Source organism: Enoplosus armatus, chromosome 18 (genome assembly GCF_043641665.1).
Source record: "Enoplosus armatus isolate fEnoArm2 chromosome 18, fEnoArm2.hap1, whole genome shotgun sequence".
Classification (NCBI taxonomy): Eukaryota; Metazoa; Chordata; class Actinopteri; order Centrarchiformes; family Enoplosidae; genus Enoplosus; species Enoplosus armatus.
The window spans coordinates 6,242,884-6,268,567 of record NC_092197.1 but is presented as its reverse complement, the minus strand read 5'-3'; the positions used below and the strand labels follow the sequence as shown (position 1 = coordinate 6,268,567).

Below are 25,684 nucleotides of genomic sequence, written 5' to 3'. Positions count from 1 at the left end.
ATGTATCGTTTCTTTGTGAAACTAACATTTCTGATTCCTGCAATCGTCATCTCACAAGGTAAAAATGATTTTGTTGCAGAGAATCACGATAGAGGCTGCAGAGCATGACCGAGGGGCAGCAAGGAAACAATTAAAAGTAGGCTTTGGAGAAGTTAAAGTTTAAGTGAATGATAAGTGGATGGGTAATAACAGTATTCATTTGATCAGTGCTGGGTGATTTCTAACAGCTGGGCTACATAAATGCGAGCTGAAGATTAGACACTGAAGAATTCTTGTAAATCTATTGGAAACTTTTATTGGGTTATTTTAAGAGACTTTCTTGGTCGTGGGAATGAATTCACTACAAGTGCTTGAGCCAAACGCTGCGGTGCGCTTGGCTGCTGACTTCCCCAGTGTACGCTTAGGAAAGTTATTTTGCACAAGTTAACTGTTTACTTTGTCTGCACGGGCAGGTCATTCATTGCACTGTAATCAGCCGTATGCTTTTAATGCAATATTTCCAGGAACGCCTTTATAAACTTTTAAATTGTGCCGGTTTTAAATAACATGGGAGATAATGGAAGCGGGTGCGTGTGTTGGGGCAGGGGGACGCGGGAGGTGGGGGTCCGAGGGGGGAGGGAGGGCACCTTTTGTCTACATGTGTGGGAGAGTGTTGTGAGTGCCGGGTGGAGGGTGTGGGGGTGGAGGAGGTGCTGTTATTCCCGTCTGCCGGTAAACAATGCCCGAGGAGAGTGTTTTATGGCTCGTGCTGGACTCTGATTTCTTTTGTTCCGCATCTGAGCCCCGCAGCTGCTGCGCTTTCCCCGCAAAAGCGTGCGCCCCCCCCCCCCCCCCCCCCCCCCCAAAAAAAGCCACGCGCTCTGGCCTCACCGGTGTCCACAACAGCCTTCCCAATATCCCCCACGGACAACTGTGTAACAAATCAATTAAAGATCGGGATGTGCACGCACGCGCATTAAAAATTAAATTCCTGTGAATAAAGATGTATTAAAAATCTCACTGATGAATAATTTCCCACTCATAATTGCAACTCTGCCTAATCCCTGTTAATCCCAACAGCTAGTTTAACGGCACAGATGCCACATATACCGGCTGCCTTGTGAGTTCATGTTGGGTTAAGGATGTTTTTTAATATTCTTCATGTGCTCCACAGGTCTAAAATGCTCCCTACTCACTGAATCGTGCCTAAATGGAGGAAGATGTGAAGCCACCTCCAATGGAAATGGAGAATGCAAGTAAGTAACAGGAAGACTTGAAAAGCAGCAACATGTGAAACACCAGATGTTGCACTGCAGACCACCACAAAGCATTAGCATTTCCTGTTATGTTCTTTGTGTTGAGTGTGTGTAATTTGGTGCAGTGTTTTGGAATTTGTGCACTGTAGTGTAATTTTGGTACTTGAAAGTGCTTTTTTGGTTGGAAAGAAAAGGGGCCACATATTCCCCCATTCATTCCAGCCTTTGAACGGGCCCTGTGCCCAGCAACCAGAGGCCCTTGAGTTTCTTCTGGGCTGGTGTGCTGTGTACCCCTCCAGGAGCCACATTGCTCTGCCAGGCTGGCTGCACACATTCCCTAAAAAGAAAAGAGTTTAAGAAGTGAAGAAATAAAAAGAGAGCGCAGTTCCAGAGAGGTGAGAAAGGGGTAGCTGGACAAAAGCCACCCCCTCCCCTCCCCATCAGTAGGCTCTTTAATGAATGCAAGACCCCTTCACCAGCAAAGTGAGAGGACGCGTCCAGTCCTAAATCTTGTTTTTCTGCCCTTTCATGGGCGACAGCTGGGGCTCGCCCGCCGCCCGTCGCCCATTGTCCTGCAGTCAGAATAATGCTGTGTGACTAATCTGAGTGGGGCTTCCCATCATGCCACAGCCACCCCAAACACCACAACACACACCAAACCCCTGCCATAACCCCTCTCCCCCCTCCAAAAGGCTTGTCTCCTGCCGTCTGAATGGACGCACCCCCCTCCTCCACCTCCACTCCACCCCCCACCTTACCCGCTTATGATCTCCATTAGAAAGCCAGATGGCTGTGAAATGTAATTGGATTGGATGTCAAGAGAGTGAGATTAATTGGAATAAAGTGCAGAAATTTGAAGGCAAACAAGTGGGAACAGACAGAGAGGCAGATTGTGGGGTATTTGTTTAGGCTATGGACTGATGTTAATAGTTTGTGGGTGAGACACTTAATATGCTGACATATTCTTGTTAAATTAACCTACATGTAAGTCTGTAACCTTGCTGATTCAGCTCGAATATTCTCATGCAAGAAGACAAAAGAGGATGTGAAAATGTCAAGTTTTTAGGTTTTTGCTCATGGGCAGTCCTGAGGGGAGACAGAGGAGTTTTTTTAAACTCAGAAAATCATAATTGTGATTTCCAGTTGTGGCATCATTTTTATCCATCTGTAAAGAAGCTCAAGGGTGGCCTGGTTTACCCTCAGGGCATGTGGTCATGGCAGGCGCTTCTCTGGTCTGCAGGGACAAGGGGGGAGCTATTGACGGGCCCATGCTGCTAGGCCAGGGCCACCAATTCACGATATCCAATCTGCACACTCCAGATACACACACAGACCTTCACACAGACCCCCGCACGTGTGCACACAGAAACTCTCCCTCCACCCTCCTCTTCCTCCACAAAGCTGTTATTGTGGTCTCCATCTCTGCTCAGTCCAATTAAAAACAGACAGGATAAGAGCATCACTTCACCCACCCACGCTCTCTCTTCCTCCTTGCTTTTCCTCTCATTAATCATTCATCCCTGCCAAGCCAAGCAGCCATCAGTCACGGGGTGCACTGGGAGATTCAGCACCAGGGGTCAGAGTGTAGTGTCTATACCAGGGGGCGGGGGCTTCCAATAATGGTCCAAATTGTGTTTTTATCATTACTATTTGAATTTTGTGCCCCATTAACTGGCAAGTTCAGCTTAGAAATGGGTGGTGACATAGCTGGAAAGTCCACCTGGGGGAAGAAAAAGAGGCTGGCTCTGTGACGACCGAGGGAAAGCAATGCCCCAAAAGTCAGACTAGTGATGAGTTGTGTGAGGTTAAGATGTAAAATTCCCGTCACAAGATGTTAAAAGGAGGGTCAAAGGTTTAAACCCACATGTGCAGCTCTCAGTCATGTTGTGCGTTGGGGTTTGTTCTTGCTCTGTGAAAGCATATGGTGACACAGATTTGAGTGGTAAAGGAGATTTAAATCCTCTTTCAGCACGGTTGCCACGAGTGTGAGAACAGAGAGTGAAATCACATGTTGGCATAGAGAACAAGGTTAGGCCTGGTGTAAACTGTGGTAATCAGAAGTCTTATGGATGTGTTTAGTGGGATTAAGCCGGCGCTGAGACAAAACTGGTTTTCCATCACCCCTTTCTGCAGAAAGGATATTTTCTGTCCTTCCTGATTCTAAAATTAGTCACCCTTAATTTAAATCTTTTCAGCACTGATCATCCCTAAAACAGGAACTCGTTTGTGTCCTGTTTATTTAACTTAATGTATGTTTATCTTTCTGAGTTTGATTGGGCTCAACTTTTGTTCTTGGGTACTCTAGTTACCTTTATCTGCCCTACAAAGGCAGAGAGCAGGAACAATAGAATAGCTGAAGGTAAGAAAAAAGGGGTTTCAAGTTTTTAGGCAAACTGCGTAACAGAGACAGCAAGGCCTTCATTTTGTGAATTATAAGGCTTGTTATTTTACAACAATTGTACATGTTCTAGCTTTCTAGCATTTGTTTAAACCTTGAAATCAAAACACATTGATTTAAAAGCAACTTAATCACACAATAACCTAGAGTCGGCAGCCCGCAGGCTAGGCTAGTTATCTTTTAGCATATCTGTTTTTTAACTCCATGACTGGATTTAGCTACTGCCTTATTTATTGTGGGATAACAAACCACGTTACCAAGACATTTGGCCATCAAAACTGATAGATTTTAATAACAGGAAACAACTAGGCAGAGTAAATTTAGCTTAAGCCAAAAATAGCAGTGGCTATCTCACCAGCTAGCTTTAGCTTGATTTGGCTCTGTTGCTTTGAGCTAGCTGTGTGGTTTAGCTAGTTTTTAGCTGTGTTTTGTAGTTGTTTTCTTTGAATTGTTATGTTGCTATGAACAGAGAGCATTTTTTTAATCCTTCAAACTTGAATGGCGGAATAGACATTTTGTTCAACTCATAGTTATCTTGAAGATTTTCTCCTTACATGTGAAACTCTTGTTGTTGTTTTTTTTAAGGCTGCTTTGCTTATTTTCTTAAAATCATATTTGCTCAAAAGAGTAGTTCACTATAGGCTTCAGTTTGGGGGAAATCAGAGTCTCGACTGCACTTAAAAGTCCACTTCAGTTTGTGGTGGCAGCAGACACACAGAAACAACCATAAGCTGCTGCGATGGGGAAGCACTCGCTCGATGATTCTGTGAAGTAAGAGGTTATCTGAAGGTCTGGGGCTTCCTGTTTCCCATGGAGCTGTAGTCGTCTTCGTATGTAGGCGGCTTAAAACGTGTAAGGGCACAGCGTAGTGTGAGTCAAATTTAGTTTCCATTTGTGACACAGTAATGAGGGCACAGTGAGGTTGAAAGGTTGTTGCCCTCGACCCTGCCTTCGCGTGACTGACTGACTGTAGATGCTGCTTTGCTGAAACAGACACTGTTTTGGTCTGAGGTGACTGTTAATAATAAACTCAGAAAACATCTCAACTGTCTCGCTACATGTCTCAAATACTGCAAGACGTCTGACAGAAATAGACCCGAGGCAGAAAATTGACCGAAAGTCTGCAGTGGTTGGTGTGATCAGACCTCCCTGACCTTGCACAGAGCTGTCTGGTATTGCATATTGATGATAAAATGTCTCACCAGTAAAGGCTGTCTAGAGCGAGCCCAGCACCACTAAAAAGATGTTCCACTCTCCCTCAAGGAATGCCGCTCTTCATTTGTCCTCCTATAGGATTACTGGACAGGTCTCTGTTAAGGCTCAGCTCCATGTGGGCTTAAGCGAATCAGGAGCATACAAGTGCATGGCTGGGTCAAGTGTGCCTGCTGGTGTTGGGCTTTTATTGGGGTTTAAGCTCTAAGGCTGCCACTCCCCTGGTTGGGCCCATTCCCTGGATGCCAGGGCCCCTCTGATAAAACAGTGAATGAGGTTGGTGGGATGCAATGTCTAAATTGTATGTTTGAGTTTCAGTCTCGAGAACAACTTCAAAAAGCTACTGTGGACAAAGATAAAATATTTCCCCGCATTTAGTGTCCACGGGGGCCTCAGAGTAGACCGAGCAGTGATCAGGATCCTGTGAGTCTGGAGATCCTCAGAGCGGGGCGATCAAAGCTATGCTGTCAGGGCACACAGATAAGAGGCTATTTGGCTCCAGTGGGTGCTGAAAGTTCACATGTACCAGCACAGGCTGTCAAATGTAGACACACCAACTCTGCTGGCAGGTCAGTGGTGCACTACAGGCACTACTATGAGGCAATGGGTTAAATGGGTTAGATGCATACGTGTGTGTGTGCATGTTTCCATATATGTGTTTTAATTACACGCATGAGAGGAATGTTATCAGTTAGGATAGTTAGTTGCCGTTCATTATCCCCAATGTCACCATATTACAAATTGGTGTATCTGTTACGAAAGACAAGACAGACTGTGAAGAAGAGAGGCATGTGATAATGGTCGTCCCAGTTTAGCTCTAAACTGAGGATGTTGTGAACCGACCTGATTCATGGAGGAAGATGTGTTGTCACGTGGCGATAGTACTAGCCACTGAACTGAATCTGCAACTGGTAGAACAAGGTGTATGGCTCTCTCACACACAGACACTGTTGAAGTTACGACCCTGCTGTTTGTTAACTGGTATTTTTTGGTGCGTGAAAGTGATTAGTCAAGCAGGTGCTCAGTCCTTGTCACTGACTGACCCTCATAAATCTTCCCACTTCACTCCTTTTAGAGAGTGAGACAGCAAATAGCTTAATCACTGTGAAAATGATCTCTTTATGAGCCACTTGTTGCTTGTAGAAACTTTATACTGTTAGAAAAGTACAGCTTGAGAGAGGAGATTGTTTTACAGGCAAACTCTAAAGAAGAATGAACTCACTTGCTTGAATGATTCACTTATTCTACTGTATATATCTGGCTATTATACACATTTCTATTTATCTCCTACTGCAGTATTAAATCTACTGCTCTGTAGTAATCCACTGACTCATTGTGGTGGGAGTTCAGAGCCTTTCAGACCCAGTAGATTTCTCATTTCCTCTAGCAGAGCTTCACTGTTCTGTAATACTAACAGATGTGGACCGCAGGGGTCAGACCTTGGCTAATGATTAGACACATCAAGGGAACATCGGCTAACTAGACAAAATGAATGAGGAGGAAAGGGCAGAGACAAATAGCCACTTAAAGGGAAAAGGTGGGGGGGGTGACTGAGTGTTGAAGAGAGAGAAGAGATGGAGATGTAATACTTTCATAAACAACAAGAGAGTATAAAACTCACACACATGATCACTGTACGCCGCTGCCTTCAGCCATTTACATAACATTTTCCACAGCGGTGGCATTTCCAGCGCACAGTGGGGCTGGTTTTGTGTCGGAGGATAAAGTCACCCCCAGAGTGGCAGATGGTAGATCAGGCCCAGCGGGGAGACAAGGGAGAGGAGAGAAGGCAAAGAGGCCATCCCACAGTCACAAAAGTGTTTGGGGTCAGAGGTCGGGGAAGCATCTGCTCCGGCCTGAGGGGACATTGCATCGCCGGGAGAGACCTGTTGCCGTGGTGTGTGCTGCTTAGCTTTTCAGCATGTGGGTGGATCTTTATCTCAGACTGGACTGACTTTAGGACAAAGAGGATCTATTACAGTTAGTTAGCGTGGGAGGACACACACACGGGTGCACACACACACACACACACACACACACCAATAACATCTGTTTCATGAAACCATACAAAACTGAGTGAGGATTTTACACCAAAACAGCAAATTGCTTCAGTGATTATTCAGTGTGTTTTCATGGTAAAGTGAAATGGGAAGCAGGGAAACTTCAAAGCCACCCCAAATGCTTTTACAATCTTCTGCCAATTGCAACTGTCTGGGCTCCCTGTGGGGCACACGGGACTGTTAAAAACCTCCTGATTGGTCTCACCTAACTAAGTCAACAAGAGAGTTTTTAGCAGTCCCATGTGACACAAGGGGAACGCTGTAAATAGCAAACTGCTGGGAGTTGTAAAAAGTCCACACAGAAAACAGAGCAATGAAAAGCTGAATGTGAGTTGAAGCAGAGGCAGGGAGAAGGCTAGTGTTGTTTGGGGAAAAAAGGAAATCAAAAGAGGAACAGGTAAGGAAGAGAGGAATTAAGAATGAGTGTGATGGTGGAGTTGGGGGGTGAAGAGACAGAAGTTGCAACAGCTGACTTCACATGGGTTCTTTATGTCCCTGGAGGAGAGGTTGGCTTGTCAGCACCCCCCATCTGACAAGGGGACAGAGGGGAGGGAGGGAGGAGGGATATGGGGGGAGGAGGAGGAGTCCTGTCCAACAGCTGCCTTCATTAACATGCGCACCTGCTCCCTGTGGAGATACTAGGAGGCCAACAGATGCCCTCCCTTACACATGAACACTCACACACTTATATGCGCTACACACTCTCACACAAGCCCCAATTCAAACATAAACACTTTTTTGCTGGCTTAAATGCTCCTATACGTGACAGAAAGGACTTCACCGTTATGTACTCCATATCAAATTACATCTGAGCAGTTTGCAGTTTTGCAAAAACGTATTACTAACCAGACAATACAAAAGGGGAGGCCAGTCCTCATCTTTGTCGACTTTTTGTTATGAGTTTCTATGTCTTCACTCCTCATAATCAGCCAGTTTGAGCTATGTGACTGTAGCAGCATCCATCCTATAGTCTGGATGGCAGGGAAGCACCCAGGGGCTTAGGGTCTGAATGCAGGGCTTCATACAGGACATCCAGAGCCGGCACTCTCCCCTTGATCTCTACGGTCATTCAGTATGAGTGTGGACAGCGTGGGGGCAAAAGGTAGATGGGAACGGGCTGCTAGGCGTCTGTTGTCCCAGCAGAATGTGTTTTCAAGGTTCTGAGGGAGTCTAATCCAGAGAGACACACTAGAACAACATGCTGTCCCTGTCCCGCTTCAGTGGGACTTTCCTGGGCGGGAAACGTTTTAGTCCCCCTCCACTACTCCCTCCTCCCACAATCCCCTTACTCCCCTTTTGTTTAGATAATTGTTCCCATGATTTAAACAAAAAAAGATACTTGTTTTCTAATCATCACTGCTTTCCTGTCTACTCCCAGGTGTCCCAGTGACTACGTAGGCAACCGGTGCCAGTATCCAAGTCCCTGCAGCCCTTCACCCTGCCGCAATGGTGGCGAATGCCGTGCCGTTTCCCATGGCAACACGTTTGATTTCCGCTGCGTGTGCCGCCTGGGTTTCACCGACCGCCTATGCCTGACCCCCAACAACCATGCCTGCATGAGCTCCCCCTGTCGCAATGGAGGAACATGTGATCTTATTACCCTCACTTCTTACCGCTGCCGCTGCCCGCCTGGGTGGTCAGGTATGTAGATAAAATAACATTTTCTTGCACTCTCCTTTCCCCATGAACCATAATGATTAACGACCCTCTCTTGTTGTTTTGTTGTCAAGGTAAATCCTGCCAGCTTGCCAACCCATGTGCTTCCAATCCATGTGCAAACGGTGGCCAATGCTCAGCCTTCGATTCCACCTACATCTGCACCTGCCCACCCGCCTTCCACGGTCAAACATGCAAGCAAGACGTCAACGAGTGTGCCCAGACTCCCTCTCTGTGTCTCAATGGTGGTGTGTGTGTGAATGAGGTGGGCTCATACAACTGTCGCTGTCCACAAGAGTACACTGGCCAACACTGTGAGACCCCCTACATGCCATGCAGCCCCTCACCATGCCTGAATGGAGGCACCTGTGTCCAGAAGGGAGACACCATCTATGATTGTAGCTGCCTGCCAGGTAACACAAAAACACACCTACACCTAAATAAGCAGAACAATAGTAGTTAACTTTTCTTCTGTTGACATATGGAGTTGCATATGGCTAGTGCAACAACAACACACACACACACACTTTTGTTTTCCTATTACATCAGTTGACCCAGAAGCCAGTCTGTTGTTGTAGTAAAATCTGATTGGGTGGAATGAGTAATCTCTGGTTACCCCCCCCCCCCACCCCCACCCCATCTCTCCCTGCCAGCCTCCACTGGCAGGATGCAGTCACACAGACGTTTCCTTCTGATAATCACCAGCAAGCCCTCAAAACACCAGGGATACGCACATACACATAAATGTATAGATTGACACACCCTATTCGCGAGGTCACACACACACACACACACACAAAAAATATCTTGTTTTTCAGCTAAATACAGGCGGTCTGTTTGGCATCTTTTGTGTTGGCAAAGCCGTTGCAGTGTTGTGTAAAACTTTGGTTAATCTTGGTCAATTATGGTTACTGCAGTTAGAGGCAGGACAACAGCTGTGAGGAAACTTTCCCTCTTCAAACCACATCGTATGGAGCACAGTTTTATTTCTCTGAACGGTTCAGTATGTGGTCATTATTTAAGCTTTCAGCCACCTGTAATATTGTATGACTGTGTGCTTATGACCACCACAGAGCAGGTTGTTTAAATATGCAAATGAATGAGGGATATTGTGGGGCTGTGTGTTAAAGTTTAACCCATGCTGTGTGTCTCTCGTGGGTGTCCATGTCGGAATGCGGCTAGATAGCGAAGCTGCACGGGCACCTGCAGAGCTGCGGGTCGATAGTTAATCAGACTATCGTGGCTGTAAAACACCCACTCAAGCCTTTGATGTTTGAGGAGGAGACAAGTTGCACTGTCATCTACAGAGCATTAAAACAATCTGCCACGAGGAGAGCTTATCTTTCGCTTAAGTGCACAGTGATAATGAGAGGAAGAAAGGGACTGATTATTAACTAAAAGCAAATGTTGCCAGATTTGTTTCTGTATCTTTGTTGCCACTTTTTCATATCTTGTCTCTTTTTTTGTCTTGTTCTCTCCCTGTTCGTCAGGCTTCACAGGGCAGCACTGTGAGCATAACATCGATGACTGTCCAGGCCACAACTGCCAGAATGGTGGTGTGTGTGTGGATGGTGTGAACACCTACAATTGCCAGTGCCCTCCTCATTACACAGGTGACCTTTTGATAAGAGAATAACCATAGACTATAAATCAGAAAAGTACAAAGAAAACATTCACAGTATAAACTTACCTTGCAAACTGTGCTCATGCCTTTTTTTTCTCTTTTAAAACTATTTCAGGACAATACTGCACAGAAAATGTGGACGAGTGTGAGTTGATGCCCAATGCATGCCAGAATGGAGGGACGTGCCATGACACTCACGGTAGCTATCATTGCGTGTGCGTCAACGGGTGGACCGGTGATGACTGCAGCGAGAACATTGACGACTGTGCCAGCGCCGCTTGTTACCATGGTGCTACCTGCCACGACCGCGTGGCCTCCTTCTTCTGCGAGTGTCCTCATGGGCGTACAGGTACGACTATCCGTGGCTGTTCCAGACATACCGTACACCCAGATTATGATCATAATGAAGGGATTAAATGTTGTGATACAGTTTGATGAACATTTGTTCTTGTGGCGCTCACAGGTTTGCTGTGCCATCTTGATGATGCCTGCATCAGCAACCCATGTCAAAAGGGTTCCAACTGTGACACCAACCCAGTGAATGGCAAGGCGATCTGCACCTGTCCTCCTGGTTATACTGGCTCAGCATGCAACCTGGACATTGATGAGTGCTCCCTCGGTAAGTTATAGAGTCAACTGTTTCTTCTTCTGGTGTAGTTTAAAAATGAAATGAATAAATGACAACTTGCATCTTAAATTTTGTAGGTGCCAACCCTTGTGAACATGGTGGTCGCTGCCTCAACACCAAAGGCTCTTTCCAGTGTAAGTGTCTTCAAGGATATGAAGGACCTCGTTGCGAGATGGACGTCAATGAATGCATGTCTAATCCTTGCCATAATGATGCCACCTGCCTGGACCAGATTGGAGGGTTCCACTGCATCTGTATGCCAGGTAAGAGCATTGGTTTATAGTGCATGGAGAGAGAAAGCGGGAAGTTAGATGCATGAATCTAAACCATTATTAAACCCAGGGACAGTGGCTAGGGTGAGAAAAGCAACGTGATTTGACTAATAACTCTTTTATCGTCATGTGTCTGTGGGATTTCAGGATATGAAGGTGTGTTCTGCCACATCAACACAGATGAGTGTGCCAGCCAACCTTGTCTCAACAATGGCAAGTGCATCGACAAGATCAACTCCTTCCACTGCGAGTGCCCCAAAGGTAAGAAAATATCAGGGAATGTGAAAGATGATTAAGAGTTAATGGAGTAAAAGGAATAGGTTCTTGGTTCCGTCAGGTCTCTCTTAACCCCCTTTTGGCCAGACAATGGGAGCAGAGAGGATGCAATAAAAGAGTGGATCATTAACTTAGCTATCAATGTGTATAGCACGCCATATATGGTTCACAGAGTGAATGTGAATGATTTACTTCTTCTAATAGTGTCACAGGGTTTTTTCGGGTGAACAGGACAGAGCGGATCAGGTTGCAGAAACATTAGCATATTTGGCGGGCACGAGAGTTTGTGTTACAGCTTAGCGCGCCAAAATTGGGGGGCAGGGATTGGTTTATAGCCGGTGAGCTGGAGGCCATTGTGTTGTGGTTTGAAAGAAAGATTTCACTGCACAGTAAGAGCCAGGGAGGAGGGGCGGTGGAGGCGGAAGGAGTGTTGTGGCATGGCTCATTAGGATTTTCAGTGTCCTGCAGACCTACTTCAGATGCAAGTTTTTGCAAAGTTTTTCTGTTGTCCATTTTTGCATTACGCATACTGTAGCCATGATATACAGAATATGGCAAGCTAAATAATTTGTATGGAAGTTTCACAAATTTAAACAACAATCGGAAGAAAAGTTTAATTCTGTATTTTGTTCAATGCAAACGCAGGTTTTTCAGGGAATCTGTGTCAGGTGGACATTGACGAGTGTGCTAGTACCCCCTGCAAGAATGGAGCCAAGTGTACTGATGGTCCCAACAAGTACACCTGCGAATGTGCTGAAGGTAAACCAAACAAATGTTTTTTCTAATTTTTCTTGCAACTTTATTCCAATTTTTCTAGTTTCTCTCCATTGCCATTATTCTATTAAATACTTGTCTTTTCCTGTCCAGGTTACACAGGGCAGCACTGTGAAACTGACATCAACGAGTGCTACTCTGACCCCTGCCACTATGGCACCTGTAAGGATGGTCTGGCCTCCTTCACCTGCTACTGCCGCCCTGGCTACACTGGCCGCCTGTGTGAGACCAACATCAATGAGTGTCTAAGCCAGCCCTGCAAGAATGGGGGCACTTGTCAGGACAGGGAGAACACGTATATTTGTGCCTGCCCCAAAGGCACTGCAGGTGAGACTTAAGACACCAACATTCAACTCTGTCAGATTCTTCCAGATAAAATGTAGAGATTTTCCTCATATCCTTTGCTCACATGTGTTCCGATCTGCAGGTTTCAATTGTGAGGTGAACCTGGACGACTGTAAGAGCAAACCCTGCGACTACGGGAGGTGCATCGACAAAATCAACGGCTACGAGTGTGCATGTGAGCCTGGCTACACAGGTGAGCACTGGGTGGAGTTTACAGGTGCAGGGGGATGGTCCCCTGAGCTTAGGGAGGGGCAGGTTGGACAGGTGGCTGGCGGGTCCACTCCTGTGGAACAATGGTGTCAGATTGCCTGTGTGGGATGGGGGGTGGGGGGGTAGAGAAAGGAACACAGTCCCCAACCTGATACACACACACACAAACACGCACACAAAGCACTAACTTTGTTTGCCATTTGAAAAGGCTGTGACGTTGAGCCTAGAAAGAGTCTGTAAGGTGATACTTTAAAAGGAAAAGAGCCTGGCCTTTAATCGCATATCTGATGTTTAATAGTGTGTAACTGCATGACAAATCCCACAAATATCTCACGTTGAGTTGTTTTCACCTCACTTACTTCACTGACACATATCCACCTATAATGTACTAGTGTATAAAACTGTAGTCTTATCCCAACAATTGGACCACTCTCGTCTTCCTCCCTTTCATGGCCCAACAGAGCCGGTTCTGACCGGTAGTGGCTGTGTGATTATGTTAGAAAGAGGGCTGGGAGGAACAAGTGTGTGTGTGCAGGCTTCTGTGCATCCCTCCTCCTCTTCCTCCCCTCCATCTTTTTGTGCTGACGGGGTGAGTGTGGAGGGCACGGCGGGACTGAGACACAGAGGGACAGAGGACTATTGTAACTGAAGATCAGGCAGTTGGGCCCTCCCCTCCTGATTGATGAAGAGCAGCGGAGGAGGGAGCTGGGTAGGGGATCAGAGGGGGGTTTAATTGTTACTTGGCTGTGTGTGAAATGGGTCTGGCCTTCTGTCCCTGTAAACAGCCCTGGGTGAGGTTAGTTCTCCCTGGATGGGGGGTGGTACGTATGTGTGAATAGGGAGAGTAGCTACAGCCCGCCCCCCCCCCCCCCCCCCTCTCTCTCCTGGCAACACCTCCCCCTCTCAGATCCAGCTGAAGCTCCCCTTCTGCCTATTCAACAGGGCCCCATTCAATCAATGGAGGAGAGGCAAAGGGGCCTCCAGGGGCCGCCAGGCTAGGCACACATTGGAGCTGCTACAGCTTCTGCCTGTTGAATGTTTAGGGAGTCTTTGGTGTTTGGCTCTCTCTATTGTTCAAACGTCGCACAGTGCACCTCAGCTAGCAGCTTATAAAGGCTCAAAGAATACCACACCAGAGAGCAAAATGTCCAGCTGTGGGGCATTCATAATGGCCAGTGTAGGTATTTATCAATTCACGTCTCTCAAAAGGAATTCATGCTGCATTGTGCTGAAATCATATCTCATTGTCCTTCAGGAGCGATGTGTAACATCAACATCGATGAGTGTGCCATCAACCCCTGTCACAACGGGGGCACATGTGTCGATGGCATCAACAGCTTCACCTGCCTGTGTCCAGAGGGCTACAATGACGCCACCTGTTTGTCTCAGGTGGATGAGTGCGGCAGCAACCCCTGCATCCACGGCCGATGCCAGGACCTCATCAATGGGTGAGCACACATCCAATTTTTAAGATGAATGAGCTGCAAAAAGTGACATAAATAAAATGCATTAAATTTAAAAAACAAACACTGACATTTTGTTTGCATTGAAGATACAAATGTACCTGTGACTCTGGCTGGAGTGGCCCAAACTGTGACATCAATAACAATGAGTGTGAGTCCAACCCGTGCATGAACGGGGGAACCTGCAAGGACATGACCAGTGGATACCACTGCACATGCAGAGCCGGCTTCACTGGTCAGTTATAACCCTTATGATCTCTTGTCACTCCCTTTCTTTTCCTTTGTTCATTGAGAGTGAGTGTGTGCCCTGCAACCCTTAATCTAACCCAAGTGTGTTCTCTAATCCCGCCACTGTAGGACCTAACTGCCAAACTAACATCAACGAGTGTGCCTCCAACCCCTGCCTCAACCAGGGCACCTGCATCGATGATGTGGCTGGATACAAGTGCAACTGTTTGCTGCCCTACACTGGTATGACTATTTTTCATGCAAAGGATCAGACTACTACCTGGATTGTTTAGTTTAGTTAGCTGCTGACTCAGCTGTTTGCACAGGTCTGAAAATGTAAAGACAATCTTCCACTTTCCACACAGAAGGCTTATTCTCTCCTATCTTATGTTGTTTAAGAAAACATCACCCAATGGCCACTAACAGAGATGTCTGTTTTTGGCATCTCTGTGTGGAAAGATCTGCCTGTCTGCTTTGCAGGGATAACAGTATGTGTGTGTGTTTTGGAATAACATGTCACAGCCGCTAATATAAGCCGGAGAACTGGTGCCTGCTCCAAGCCCTATTCCCACTTCCGTCACGTCCTGTTTCCTGTCTGTGATCACACAATAGCAGGAAACAGGAAGGCCCTTCCTGTTTGGTTAAGTCGTCATGGAAATGGATAAGGAAGTGGGATTGAAACTGGGATTTAGAATTTGATGTCACTCCTCAAAATGAAATATTTCACTGGGGTTTGGAAACATGGAAATTCAAGATTAATTGTGTGACTTGGTGTTTGATATTGAAGTCTGAAGCAGTTGCTCCATATTACAAGCGCAATGCAAACACTTACACCTTCTTTTCTCTGCAACCAGGGGAAAACTGTGAGATCCTGCTGGCACCCTGCAGCCCCAGACCCTGTAAAAATGGTGGCGTATGTAAGGAGGCTGAAGACTACCAGAGCTTCTCCTGCATCTGCCCTGAAGGATGGCAAGGTATCCCTCCATCCATTTCTGTTTCACCTGTTTCATGCTCACCTGTCCATTTATCTATCCATCCACTGGATGATGTGATTCTGTTTTCTTAAACTATCTTTCCCTTTCCCTTAAGGTCAAACATGTGAGATTGATATCAACGAATGTGTGAAGAACCCATGCCGCAATGGTGCTATTTGCCATAACACTATGGGTGCCTACCAGTGCAAGTGCCAGCCTGGTTACACTGGCCAGAAGTGTGAGACAGACACTGATGACTGCAAACCAAGTAAGGACCAGATTTGCACCGTTGCAAGTTCACATCTTGTCTACAATTCAAAACATCAGTAGTGATTTTATTTCCTCTTTTCTGTGTTTCAGATCCCTGCAGTAATGGTGGTCTGTGCCGCGATGGCATCAACACTTTCACATGTACCTGTCTGCCTGGGTTCCGTGGTGGCAGATGTGAGCAGGACATAAATGAGTGCGAGAGTAACCCCTGTAAGAATGGTGCAAACTGCACTGACTGTGTCAACAGCTACACCTGCACCTGCCCGCCTGGCTTCAGTGGCATCAACTGTGAGATCAACACCAACGACTGCACTGACAGGTAGCTCACCTTGTTTAAATATCTGTCTGTAATTATTTAAGACAATGTTGCTGAATAATCAACCCAAAGCAAGTCTAATAATGTTGTAACATTTTTATTTTCTTGTGTTTCTTCAGCTCTTGCTTCAATGGTGGCACCTGTGTTGACGGAATTAATGCGTTCACCTGCCTGTGTCTACCTGGATTCACTGGCAGCTACTGCCAATATGATATCAATGAGTGTGACTCCAAACCGTGCCTCAACGGAGGCACTTGTCTTGACAGTTATGGGACGTACAAGTGCACCTGTCCTCATGGCTACACAGGAGTTAATTGTCAGGTAGGGTGAAATCTTTTGTCAGGCTAATTGTGCAGGCCTCTGTGGTGGATTCATGCATTGCCACCATTTATACAATTTATTAAGTAATTTCTTTCTTTGTTTCCCTGTTAGAATCTTGTGCGCTGGTGTGATTCCTCCCCCTGTAAAAATGGAGGTTCGTGCTGGCAGCAGGGAGCCTCTTACACCTGCCAGTGTCAGACTGGATGGACTGGTCTCTATTGTGACATCCCCAGTGTGTCTTGTGAGGTCGCAGCCAAACAGCAAGGTACGATTGCCAGTCAATGGTCATTTTCCATCATGTGATATAGCTTGTTATATTAAAATTGTCCTGTGTGTGTTTTGGACATTCTGTAACTCCTTCCTTGTTGATTTCAGGGGTGGAGGTGGCTCACCTGTGCAGGAACTCAGGCCAGTGTCTGGATGCTGGAAACACACATTACTGCCGCTGCCAGGCCGGCTACACCGGGAGTTACTGCCAGGAACAAGTTGATGAATGCTCACCCAATCCGTGCCAGAATGGAGCCGCCTGTACTGATTATCTGGGAGGCTACAGTTGTGAGGTAGGTTGATTTAAATTGGAATTAAATAAATCACATGGAAATCTACAGATATGATGGGAGATTAGGAGAGATTAGGACAGTTGAAAGTTATTGTACAAAATGTTATTATGAAAAATAAATAAATAAATGAAAAACTATTATAATGATTTTCCCTTTTCTCTGTCAGTGTGTCCCCGGCTATCACGGTGTAAACTGCTCCAAAGAGATCAATGAATGTCAGTCACAGCCCTGTCAGAATGGAGGCACCTGCATCGACCTCATCAACACATACAAGTGCTCCTGTCCTCGAGGAACACAAGGTATATACCTGTATAGCACATTCACGTTCAAACGTTGGCAAAACGTTTTGACAAACAAATGTGACAACAAAAATTAGGATATGGACATTGTCTAATGCAACGTTTCTGTCTCCCGTAGGCGTCCACTGTGAGATTAATTTGGATGACTGCACCCCATCCACCGACCCACTGACCAATGAGCCCAAGTGCTTCAACAATGGCAAGTGTGTGGACCGCATTGGAGGTTACCAATGTGTGTGCCCGCCAGGCTACGTAGGCGAACGCTGTGAAGGTGATGTCAACGAGTGTTTGTCAGACCCCTGTGACCCCAGAGGGTCCTACAACTGCATTCAGCTCACCAACAGCTACCGCTGCGAATGCCGCACTGGATATACAGGTACTGATGTGCGTCCAGCAGCACGTAACAAGACTGCAATATGCCTGTGTGTAGTGTCTAAATGGTGTACAAATGGTGACACGTGCATTTTGCTTCTGTTCTGCAGGCCAGCGTTGTGACAAGGTGTTTGATGGCTGTAAAGGAAGACCCTGTAAGAATGGAGGAACATGTGCTGTTGCCAGTAACACACCTCATGGTTTCATCTGCAAATGTCCACCTGTGAGTACAGCTGTGTGATCCACTTAGTCCTCTGCCTCTTTAAAGATACTTTGGATATCCCTTGTGTAGCACAATGATCATAACCCCATTCATTTCTATCCCTCTAGGGCTTCACCGGCTCTTCTTGTGAGTATGATTCTCGTTCCTGTGGGAGTCTGAATTGTAGGAACGGAGGCACATGTGTGTCAGGCCACCTAGGCCCACGTTGCCTGTGTCCACCAACCTTCACTGGGCCTGAGTGCCAGACCCCCACAGACAGCCTCTGCATCTCAAACCCCTGCTACAACGGTGGCACTTGCCAGATCACCCCAGACGTGCCGTTCTTCCAGTGCAGCTGCCCCAGCAATTTTAACGGCCTGCTGTGCCACATCCTGGACTATTCCTTTGTTGGGGGCTTTGGCCGGGACATCACCCCACCTCCGGAAGTGGAGGTGAGCTGCGAGATTCCTCAGTGTGACGAGTGGGCAGGGAACCATATCTGTGACTCTCTGTGCAACAACCACGCCTGTGGCTGGGATGGAGGAGACTGCTCACTTAACTTTGATGATCCTTGGCAAAACTGCTCTGCGGCCTTGCAGTGCTGGCGCTACTTCAACGACGGGAAGTGTGATGGCCAGTGCAACAGCCCTGGGTGTCTCTATGATGGCTTTGATTGTCAGGGACAGGAAGGACAATGCAAGTAAGTCTGGAAAACAGAGAAACATGCTTGTATATCGTAGAAATATTTTGGGATTTGTCATATATTTGTGTTCTTGCAGAAATGCCAATCAGAATACTAACTCATAACTCCTTACTTTCTTCCAGCCCGCTGTATGACCAGTACTGTAAAGACCACTATGCTGATGGTCACTGTGACCAGGGCTGTAACAATGCAGAATGCGAATGGGACGGCCTGGACTGTGCCAACAACATGCCAGAGAAGCTCGCAGACGGACACTTAGTTCTGGTGGTCCATATTCCCCCAGAACAGCTTAAAAATCGTTCTTCAGCGTTCCTAAGAGACCTCAGCAGCGTTCTCCACACCAACGTGGTGTTCCGCCGTGATGCCAAAGGAGAACCAATGATCTTCCCTTACTATGGCAATGAACAGGACCTTGTTAAACATAACGTGCTGAAGCGCTCCGCAGATGGCTGGCCCGAGTGGGCTTCGATGCCAGCCAATGTTTTGGGCCAAGTGAAGGAAAGTGTAACCGCCATGGTCAGCCCTCGGAAACGCAGAGAGCTGGACCCTGTGCAAGTCAAAGGGTAGGCACCCCAAAGATACCACAATTCATCTTGTGTATTTTCATGACGTATGGTATTTTAAGTAATAAAATGATTTGTATTGTGAATGTTAATGTTTCAACCCATTTCTGCTTGTAGTTCTGTGGTGTACCTGGAGATTGACAACCGTCAGTGTTACCAGCAGTCCAGTGAATGCTTCCAGAGCGCCACAGATGTAGCTGCATTCCTTGGAGCACTGGCCTCCAGTGGGAATCTCAACGTTCCCTATATTGAAGCTGTCACCAGTATGTAACTCATCTCTAGCATAACATGTTATATTAAACATGGTCACCAAGTTGAAATCCTAAGTAACACACGGTGACATTGATTATCTTTCCAGGTGTGAGACCTACTCCCTCCAGTTCAGAGCTCTACCCCATGTACGTAGTCTTCCTGGGCTTGGCTGCTTTGGGTTTTGTCTGCCTTGGCGTTCTGGTGTCCCGTAAACGGCGGCGAGAGCATGGCCAGCTCTGGTTTCCTGAAGGGTTCAAAGTGTCGGAGCCCAGCAAAAAGAAACGCAGAGAGCCACTGGGAGAGGATTCTGTAGGACTGAAGTAAGTAGACTGTAGTGGAATATAAAGGCAGTTGCGCTTTAAAGTCTACCTGCATCATGTGTCTTATGAGTCTGATGTCATGGAACTAGTCTAATCTGCCTCCTCTTTTCAACAGGCCTATGAAAAACTCTGACATCAATCTTATGGATGACAATCAAAATGAATGGGATGATGAGGATCCAGACTGCAGGCGCTTCAGGGTAAGACAAACAAGATACATACATGAGTATCCTCTTGTCTAAATAAACTATGTTTTATCAAATTGTCTATTCTCAGCCGTTTTCATGTGTGCTACTGATGCTGACGTGATGATTGGTGTGTCTTTCAGTTCGAGGAGCAGGCCATGTTGGATTTGGGTGACCATACTGACCACAGGAAATGGACACAGCAGCATCTGGATGCCGCTGACCTGCGTATTGCGTCCATCGCTCCTACCCCTCCTCAGGGAGAAATAGAGAATGACTGCATGGATGTCAATGTCAGAGGACCAGGTGTGTACACTTCTTATTGGATGATTTACAGAATAATTTATCATTCGTCATCATGAAAACCCCCTAAAAGATTGAGCAATCTTCTGTGAACAATGACAGGCACATGACTGGGAACTCATTATAATTCTCACCCTTCCTCTTTCAGATGGTTTCACTCCCTTGATGATCGCCTCCTGCAGCGGTGGAGGACTGGAGACTGGTAACAGTGAAGAAGAAGAGGATCCCTCAACAGAAATCATCTCTGACTTTCTTTACCAAGGCGCCAACCTCCACAACCAAACTGACCGCACAGGCGAGACTGCCCTCCATTTGGCCGCTCGGTACGCCCGCTCTGATGCTGCAAAACGCCTCCTGGAGTCCAGCGCCGATGCCAACGTTCAGGACAACATGGGCCGCACACCGCTTCACGCTGCTGTAGCTTCAGATGCACAGGGAGTGTTCCAGGTAACTGCTTCCTCTACAGGAGTCTCATATCTCTCCAGGCTTTGATTTCTGATAAAGATTGTCGACCAGCTTAAAAGCACTTAACTAAACAAGTCTGTGTCCTTGCAGATTTTAATCCGAAACCGAGCCACAGATCTTGACGCCCGCATGCATGACGGAACAACACCGCTGATTCTGGCAGCCCGATTGGCGGTTGAGGGCATGGTGGAAGAGCTTATCAACTGCCACGCTGACGCTAACGCCACCGATGATTCTGGTAGCTAACGTTTTATCATCTCCACAGTGCATAAAGATCCCTCAGGGTGCTGGGCTGTATGATAATCAACCCTCTACCTTTTCTCTCTCCTTGCAGGTAAATCTGCACTTCACTGGGCCGCGGCCGTAAACAATGTGGAGGCTGCTATGGTGCTGCTGAAAAATGGTGCCAACAAAGACATGCAAGACAACAAGGTATGTGACTGTGATGGAGCTATTGAAGTATTTACACCATTACATTCACAGTAGTATACCTAGTGTATTAACTGTTTTTTTTTTTGCATTTTAGGAAGAGACACCACTCTTCCTTGCAGCCCGTGAAGGCAGCTTTGAGACAGCCAAGGTTCTTCTGGAGCACTTTGCCAACCGTGAGATCACCGACCATCTCGACCAGCTGCCCAGAGATATCGCCCAGGAACGCATGCACCATGACATTGTCCGCCTTCTGGATGAATACAATGTGGTTAGGAGTCCCGGACTTCACAGCGTCCCCCTAAGCTCATCCAGCCTCTCCCCACCTCTCTGCTCCCCCAATGACTACCTTAGCAACCTCAAGCCCGCCCTGTCTGTCAAGAAGGTCCGTAAACTTAGCTCTGGCGGAAAAGGAGGGAAGGATGGGGGCAAAGATACAAGAGTGAAGAAGAAAAAGTCCCTGGATGGGAAGGGTAACTTGCTAGACACGTCAGCTGTCCTCTCACCGGTTGATTCCCTTGAGTCACCACATGGCTACCTGTCTGATGTGGCCTCTCCTCCCATGACATCGCCCTTCCAGCAGTCCCCGCCTATGTCTCTAAATCACCTACAAGGCAATGGAGACTCCCATATGGGCCAGATGAGCATGGTTAAGGACATGGGCTGTATGTCTTTTGACCCTAACCCACCCCGTCTCTCCCACCTGCCTGTGTCCAGCCCCAACAGTCAGGGCACAACATCCATAGGTGGCTGGGTCTCCAGGATGCACCCAGGTGTAGGCCAGCAAGGAAGTTTCAGCCAGGCGGCACCCGTATCCCACAACATGATGGGTGCTCTGCATGGTGTCAGCACTGCCACTCTGTCTCACATCATGGGCTACCAGAATCTGCAGACCAGCCACCTCAACTCGACTGCGCACATGATGCAGCAGGCTCACTCGCGGCAGCTCCAGCACCAGAACTCCAACTCCACCACAGCAGGGCAGTCCCTCAACCAGAGCTTCCCAAACATCGAGCTGAACGGCTCCGACATGCAGCAAAACAACGGCCGCTCTATGCCCATCCACACTGTAATGCCCCAGGAGACGCAGATCCTCGGCACCCAATTTCTCACCCCTCCCTCTCAGCACAGCTACTCTGGCCCCATGGACAACACACCTAACCACCAGCTACAGGTGCCTGACCACCCATTTCTAACTCCCTCCCCCGGCTCCCCCGATCAGTGGTCCAGCTCATCCCCACATTCCAACATGTCCGATTGGTCGGAAGGCATCTCCAGCCCGCCTACAAGTATCCATTCGCAGATGAATCTGATCCCAGACCAGTTTAAGTAGAGACTTGTAAAATGGACAGAACTCTTTAGTGGAAAAAATATATAAACAAACAAAGTTCATACAGAAAGAGAGTGACAAACCTGTCTCAAGACTGAACATGCTCCTTTTTTATTATCAGTTTTTATACTAACGATAAGAACAGTTTTAGTAATTTTGTATTTATTTATGTGCTTTTTTTGACCTGAAATTTAAAGAAGATGCTTTTATATTTATGCTTTTTCAATTTTTTTTTGTTCTGTTATGTATGGGAAGATTAGAAACCTTTTAAAAGGAGTGTATATCAGAAAAAAAGACTCCTAGGTGTGTACACTGGCTATTTATTTGTGTCTTGTGTTGCTATATTCACTGGATTTATTTTGATCTTTTGATGCCTCGGCCTTCGCAAATTTTATTTTTGGGATTTTTATTGCATTATGTTTGTACAGATTTTTTTTCAACTTTTATAGATTATTTTAAAATTTCAGTATTAATTATATTTTAACCTCCTTTGTCTTTTCAAGCGACGCAGGTTTTGTTACTGAACTACATTTCACTAAGTCTTATCACTGAGTCTGTGTTAGATGATGATCAAATATATATATAAAGTGTCACCTTTCATGATGTTGCTTGCTACACTGTCCTCTCTTGGCAAGGCGATAAAGAGAGTAACTGAGCGGAGGTAACATCCCTTATCAGTTGAGAGATGCTTTTCAAATTGAGTGGAAAATGCATCTAAATCAACCTGAGCCTATTTTTTATTGAATAATGGTCTGGGCTGGTGCATAGTAATTGATTTGTGATCATTTATGATGCAAGGACTGTTTCTTTCTTTCATATTGTATCCCAAATCAGTGATTATGGTTACCATGTTTAACCTGTTAAGTGTTAAATTGCAGACCTGTTGTAGAAAGTTGAAATGTTACATTTGCCACGGTTTAAAATAGTGCCAGTGTGATTTTTGTTTTTCCTAAGAAAAGCAATGTATTTGTGAGATTTCTTGTAAAAAAAATGTCTTTGAGGTGGAGAATATTGTTTGTGAAAGAAATGGGGACCTTTGTTTGTGTGTTTAACGACATCACCTGCACTTTGTAAAGGAGTGTGGTTTAAGGTGTCTAAACGTCATGTTTTATAAACTAATTCAGAGATAAAGATGTTTTTAAGAAAAGATGTAATTCAAAATCAATGGTCATGCAAAGTTGTAGTTTGCAAAGAAGTATTTCCTGATTTAAAATGTTCTGTAAAAAATTGTCTTGATTCAATAAAAGTTGCTGTTGAGCTTTAAGATATGGCTTAATTTCTTGTTTTCATTTTCTTTTCTGAAATATAATGTGACTGACAGTATGGCCACCTCATCTGTAGATACTCAAATTGAATTCATGGTATTTCAATGGATATAAAAAGTAAACGCACTCTATCACCACAAGTGTTGGTGTCTGGTGCCCTCTAGTGGTGTCAGCCTGATAGTACTGTGAAGACAATTTTTGACTTGACTAAATGTAAGGATGCCACCATAAATAAAACATAGCCAATCTACCAATAACAGACTGTTCATGCTATTCTTTGCTTACATAGTGTACCTGTTAAAGTAGAGATTCACATGTGCTTGATCTTTGGAAAAAGACAGAAATAGCTAGTTCAGACTGATCTGGAAAAGAACAAATGCTAGAATAGAATTCAGTCCACACATGGAGCCCCAAAGTATACTTCATATGCATGCATGCTCATTTCTCCACACTACATGGCATTGTTTAGGTTACGTGGAATAGCTACTGTATACACATTTCATATTTGTCTGGGGATTGCATTGTTATCCATGGATTAAAGCCATGGGCTATTTGGAATCTTGAGTATGAAAAATCTATTTGTGAACAGCTGAAATCGAATTTGAACAGCCTTGGATCTATTCAGAGCAACTCTCCAATCACACTGAGAAAACCAAGGTTACTTTGTCACCTCTTTTCCTGAGAGATAGCATTTGAGCTACTAAATCTCAATCTGCATGAACCTCTTGCTGTGATCACATGCACATCCCATGAATCTGTGCTTTATGTGCTGTTTACCTGGAAGAAATAACAATGGCACCAATAGATTTTATTTTTGTCATCAATTAAGGCTATTGCTTTTAGTTGAAATTGAACTTCACAATGTCTGGGAAAGAGGGCTTTTGGTGGTGTTAAATAAAAGTAGTTGTGTGTATAGCACCTTTTATAGCTTACTTGGGGCTCAAAATATCCCATCAGCCATCACAGACTTTATGGAGGACTTCCTGTATCTACTACTACAGTATCCTCTCAATGTGTATACATTCTAAAACATTCTCATTCTTCATAATACCTGTATTAGTTATTGCTTGATCAGCATTAAAGCTGCAGGCTGTGTGTCAGTGGGCCGCTGTCCGTGGTGCTGGCCAAAGGACTCTGACATTTTAAGTATTCTGCTTTGAGGTAGATACTGTGTATATGAAGGTGGTGGTGTGTATTTGTGTGTGTGTGCAGTGAAGGGCCTAATACTTTACTTGAGTACTTCCACATCTAGATTTCACAGGCAGCTATTGCACCTTTTACTCTATTTATTTATTATTTATTAAGATTTTAAATATACACATATGATTATCTTATAAAATACAATCCATTGTTACAGAGTAAACTACCTGACAGTATGTTATATATTTAAAATTTAGATAACCAGCCATAACATGATAATGTTGCTTACACGTAAATACACCAGTAATAATATTCCAATGTTATAATATATAATAATAACACAGGGGCCAGTCTCCCCGCATAATGACTAGTATTATACTTTATTACTCAAATACAGTATTTGAGTAATGTTACTTAGGTGCTATTTTGAAGTATAGATACTGTACTTTTAACTCTACTACATTGATTTGTGAACTTTAGTCACTAGTTACTTTGCAAATTCAAATTGATAACACAAAATATAATCAACAAATACATTATTATGTATTGCTATAGTTTAAGATAAGATAAAATAAGACCGTATTGATCCACGAGGGAAATTTAACAAGCTACCAAGCAGTATGTAAAGTAATCAAAATAAGCCCCACTTTTACCAACTACAAGTGATGAACACATCAATGCATCAATAATGATAATCAAATACTCAATAACAGGAGAACTCCTTCATGTCCGTGTTGCAGTATCCACTCAGATCAGTCTCTCTCTTTACCATCGACTGTATATGCTCTGTACGAGCCTACAGCGCCCCCAGCAGGTGAGCAGGTGTGTTGCAGCCGAGCTGAGAGAAGATAACAGTCGTCCCCATAGAGACAGGCTCCTACAACAGGGCTGCCCGGGCGCTGTTCGACCTGCTAGTCCTCTCTCGGAGGCGACGACAGCGTCAACATGAAACAGCCGGCTTTTGGATTTTAATAATTTCCTCGAAATCAGACTTCCGGATGGTTGCCAAACAGATTTTTTTATTATTGGATTAA

General features: G+C 45.5%; 1 protein-coding gene across 2 annotated transcripts; it reads left to right on the top strand.

Annotated features, from left to right (window-relative positions):
• notch1a (notch receptor 1a) lies at positions 1–22,248 on the top strand. 2 transcript variants are annotated; one of them, XM_070925245.1, is made up of 34 exons: positions 1–58; positions 1,154–1,235; positions 8,284–8,546; positions 8,636–8,974; positions 10,052–10,174; positions 10,301–10,534; positions 10,649–10,804; positions 10,891–11,076; positions 11,233–11,346; positions 12,007–12,120; positions 12,229–12,462; positions 12,563–12,673; positions 13,946–14,138; positions 14,243–14,388; positions 14,511–14,624; positions 15,236–15,355; positions 15,471–15,623; positions 15,716–15,944; positions 16,061–16,262; positions 16,374–16,527; positions 16,638–16,822; positions 16,989–17,121; positions 17,240–17,497; positions 17,604–17,716; positions 17,824–18,395; positions 18,521–18,961; positions 19,079–19,224; positions 19,320–19,533; positions 19,649–19,733; positions 19,862–20,024; positions 20,170–20,468; positions 20,577–20,724; positions 20,821–20,918; positions 21,013–22,248. In XM_070925245.1, the coding sequence occupies exons 1-34, from the start codon at positions 1–3 to the stop codon at positions 22,246–22,248; spliced, it is 7,416 nt and encodes a 2,471-aa protein (XP_070781346.1). The 2 variants fall into 2 exon arrangements, with proteins under 2 accessions (XP_070781346.1, XP_070781345.1); XM_070925244.1 differs by having other exon boundaries at positions 19,649–19,769.
• The last annotated feature ends 3,436 nt before the right edge of the window (positions 22,249–25,684 follow it).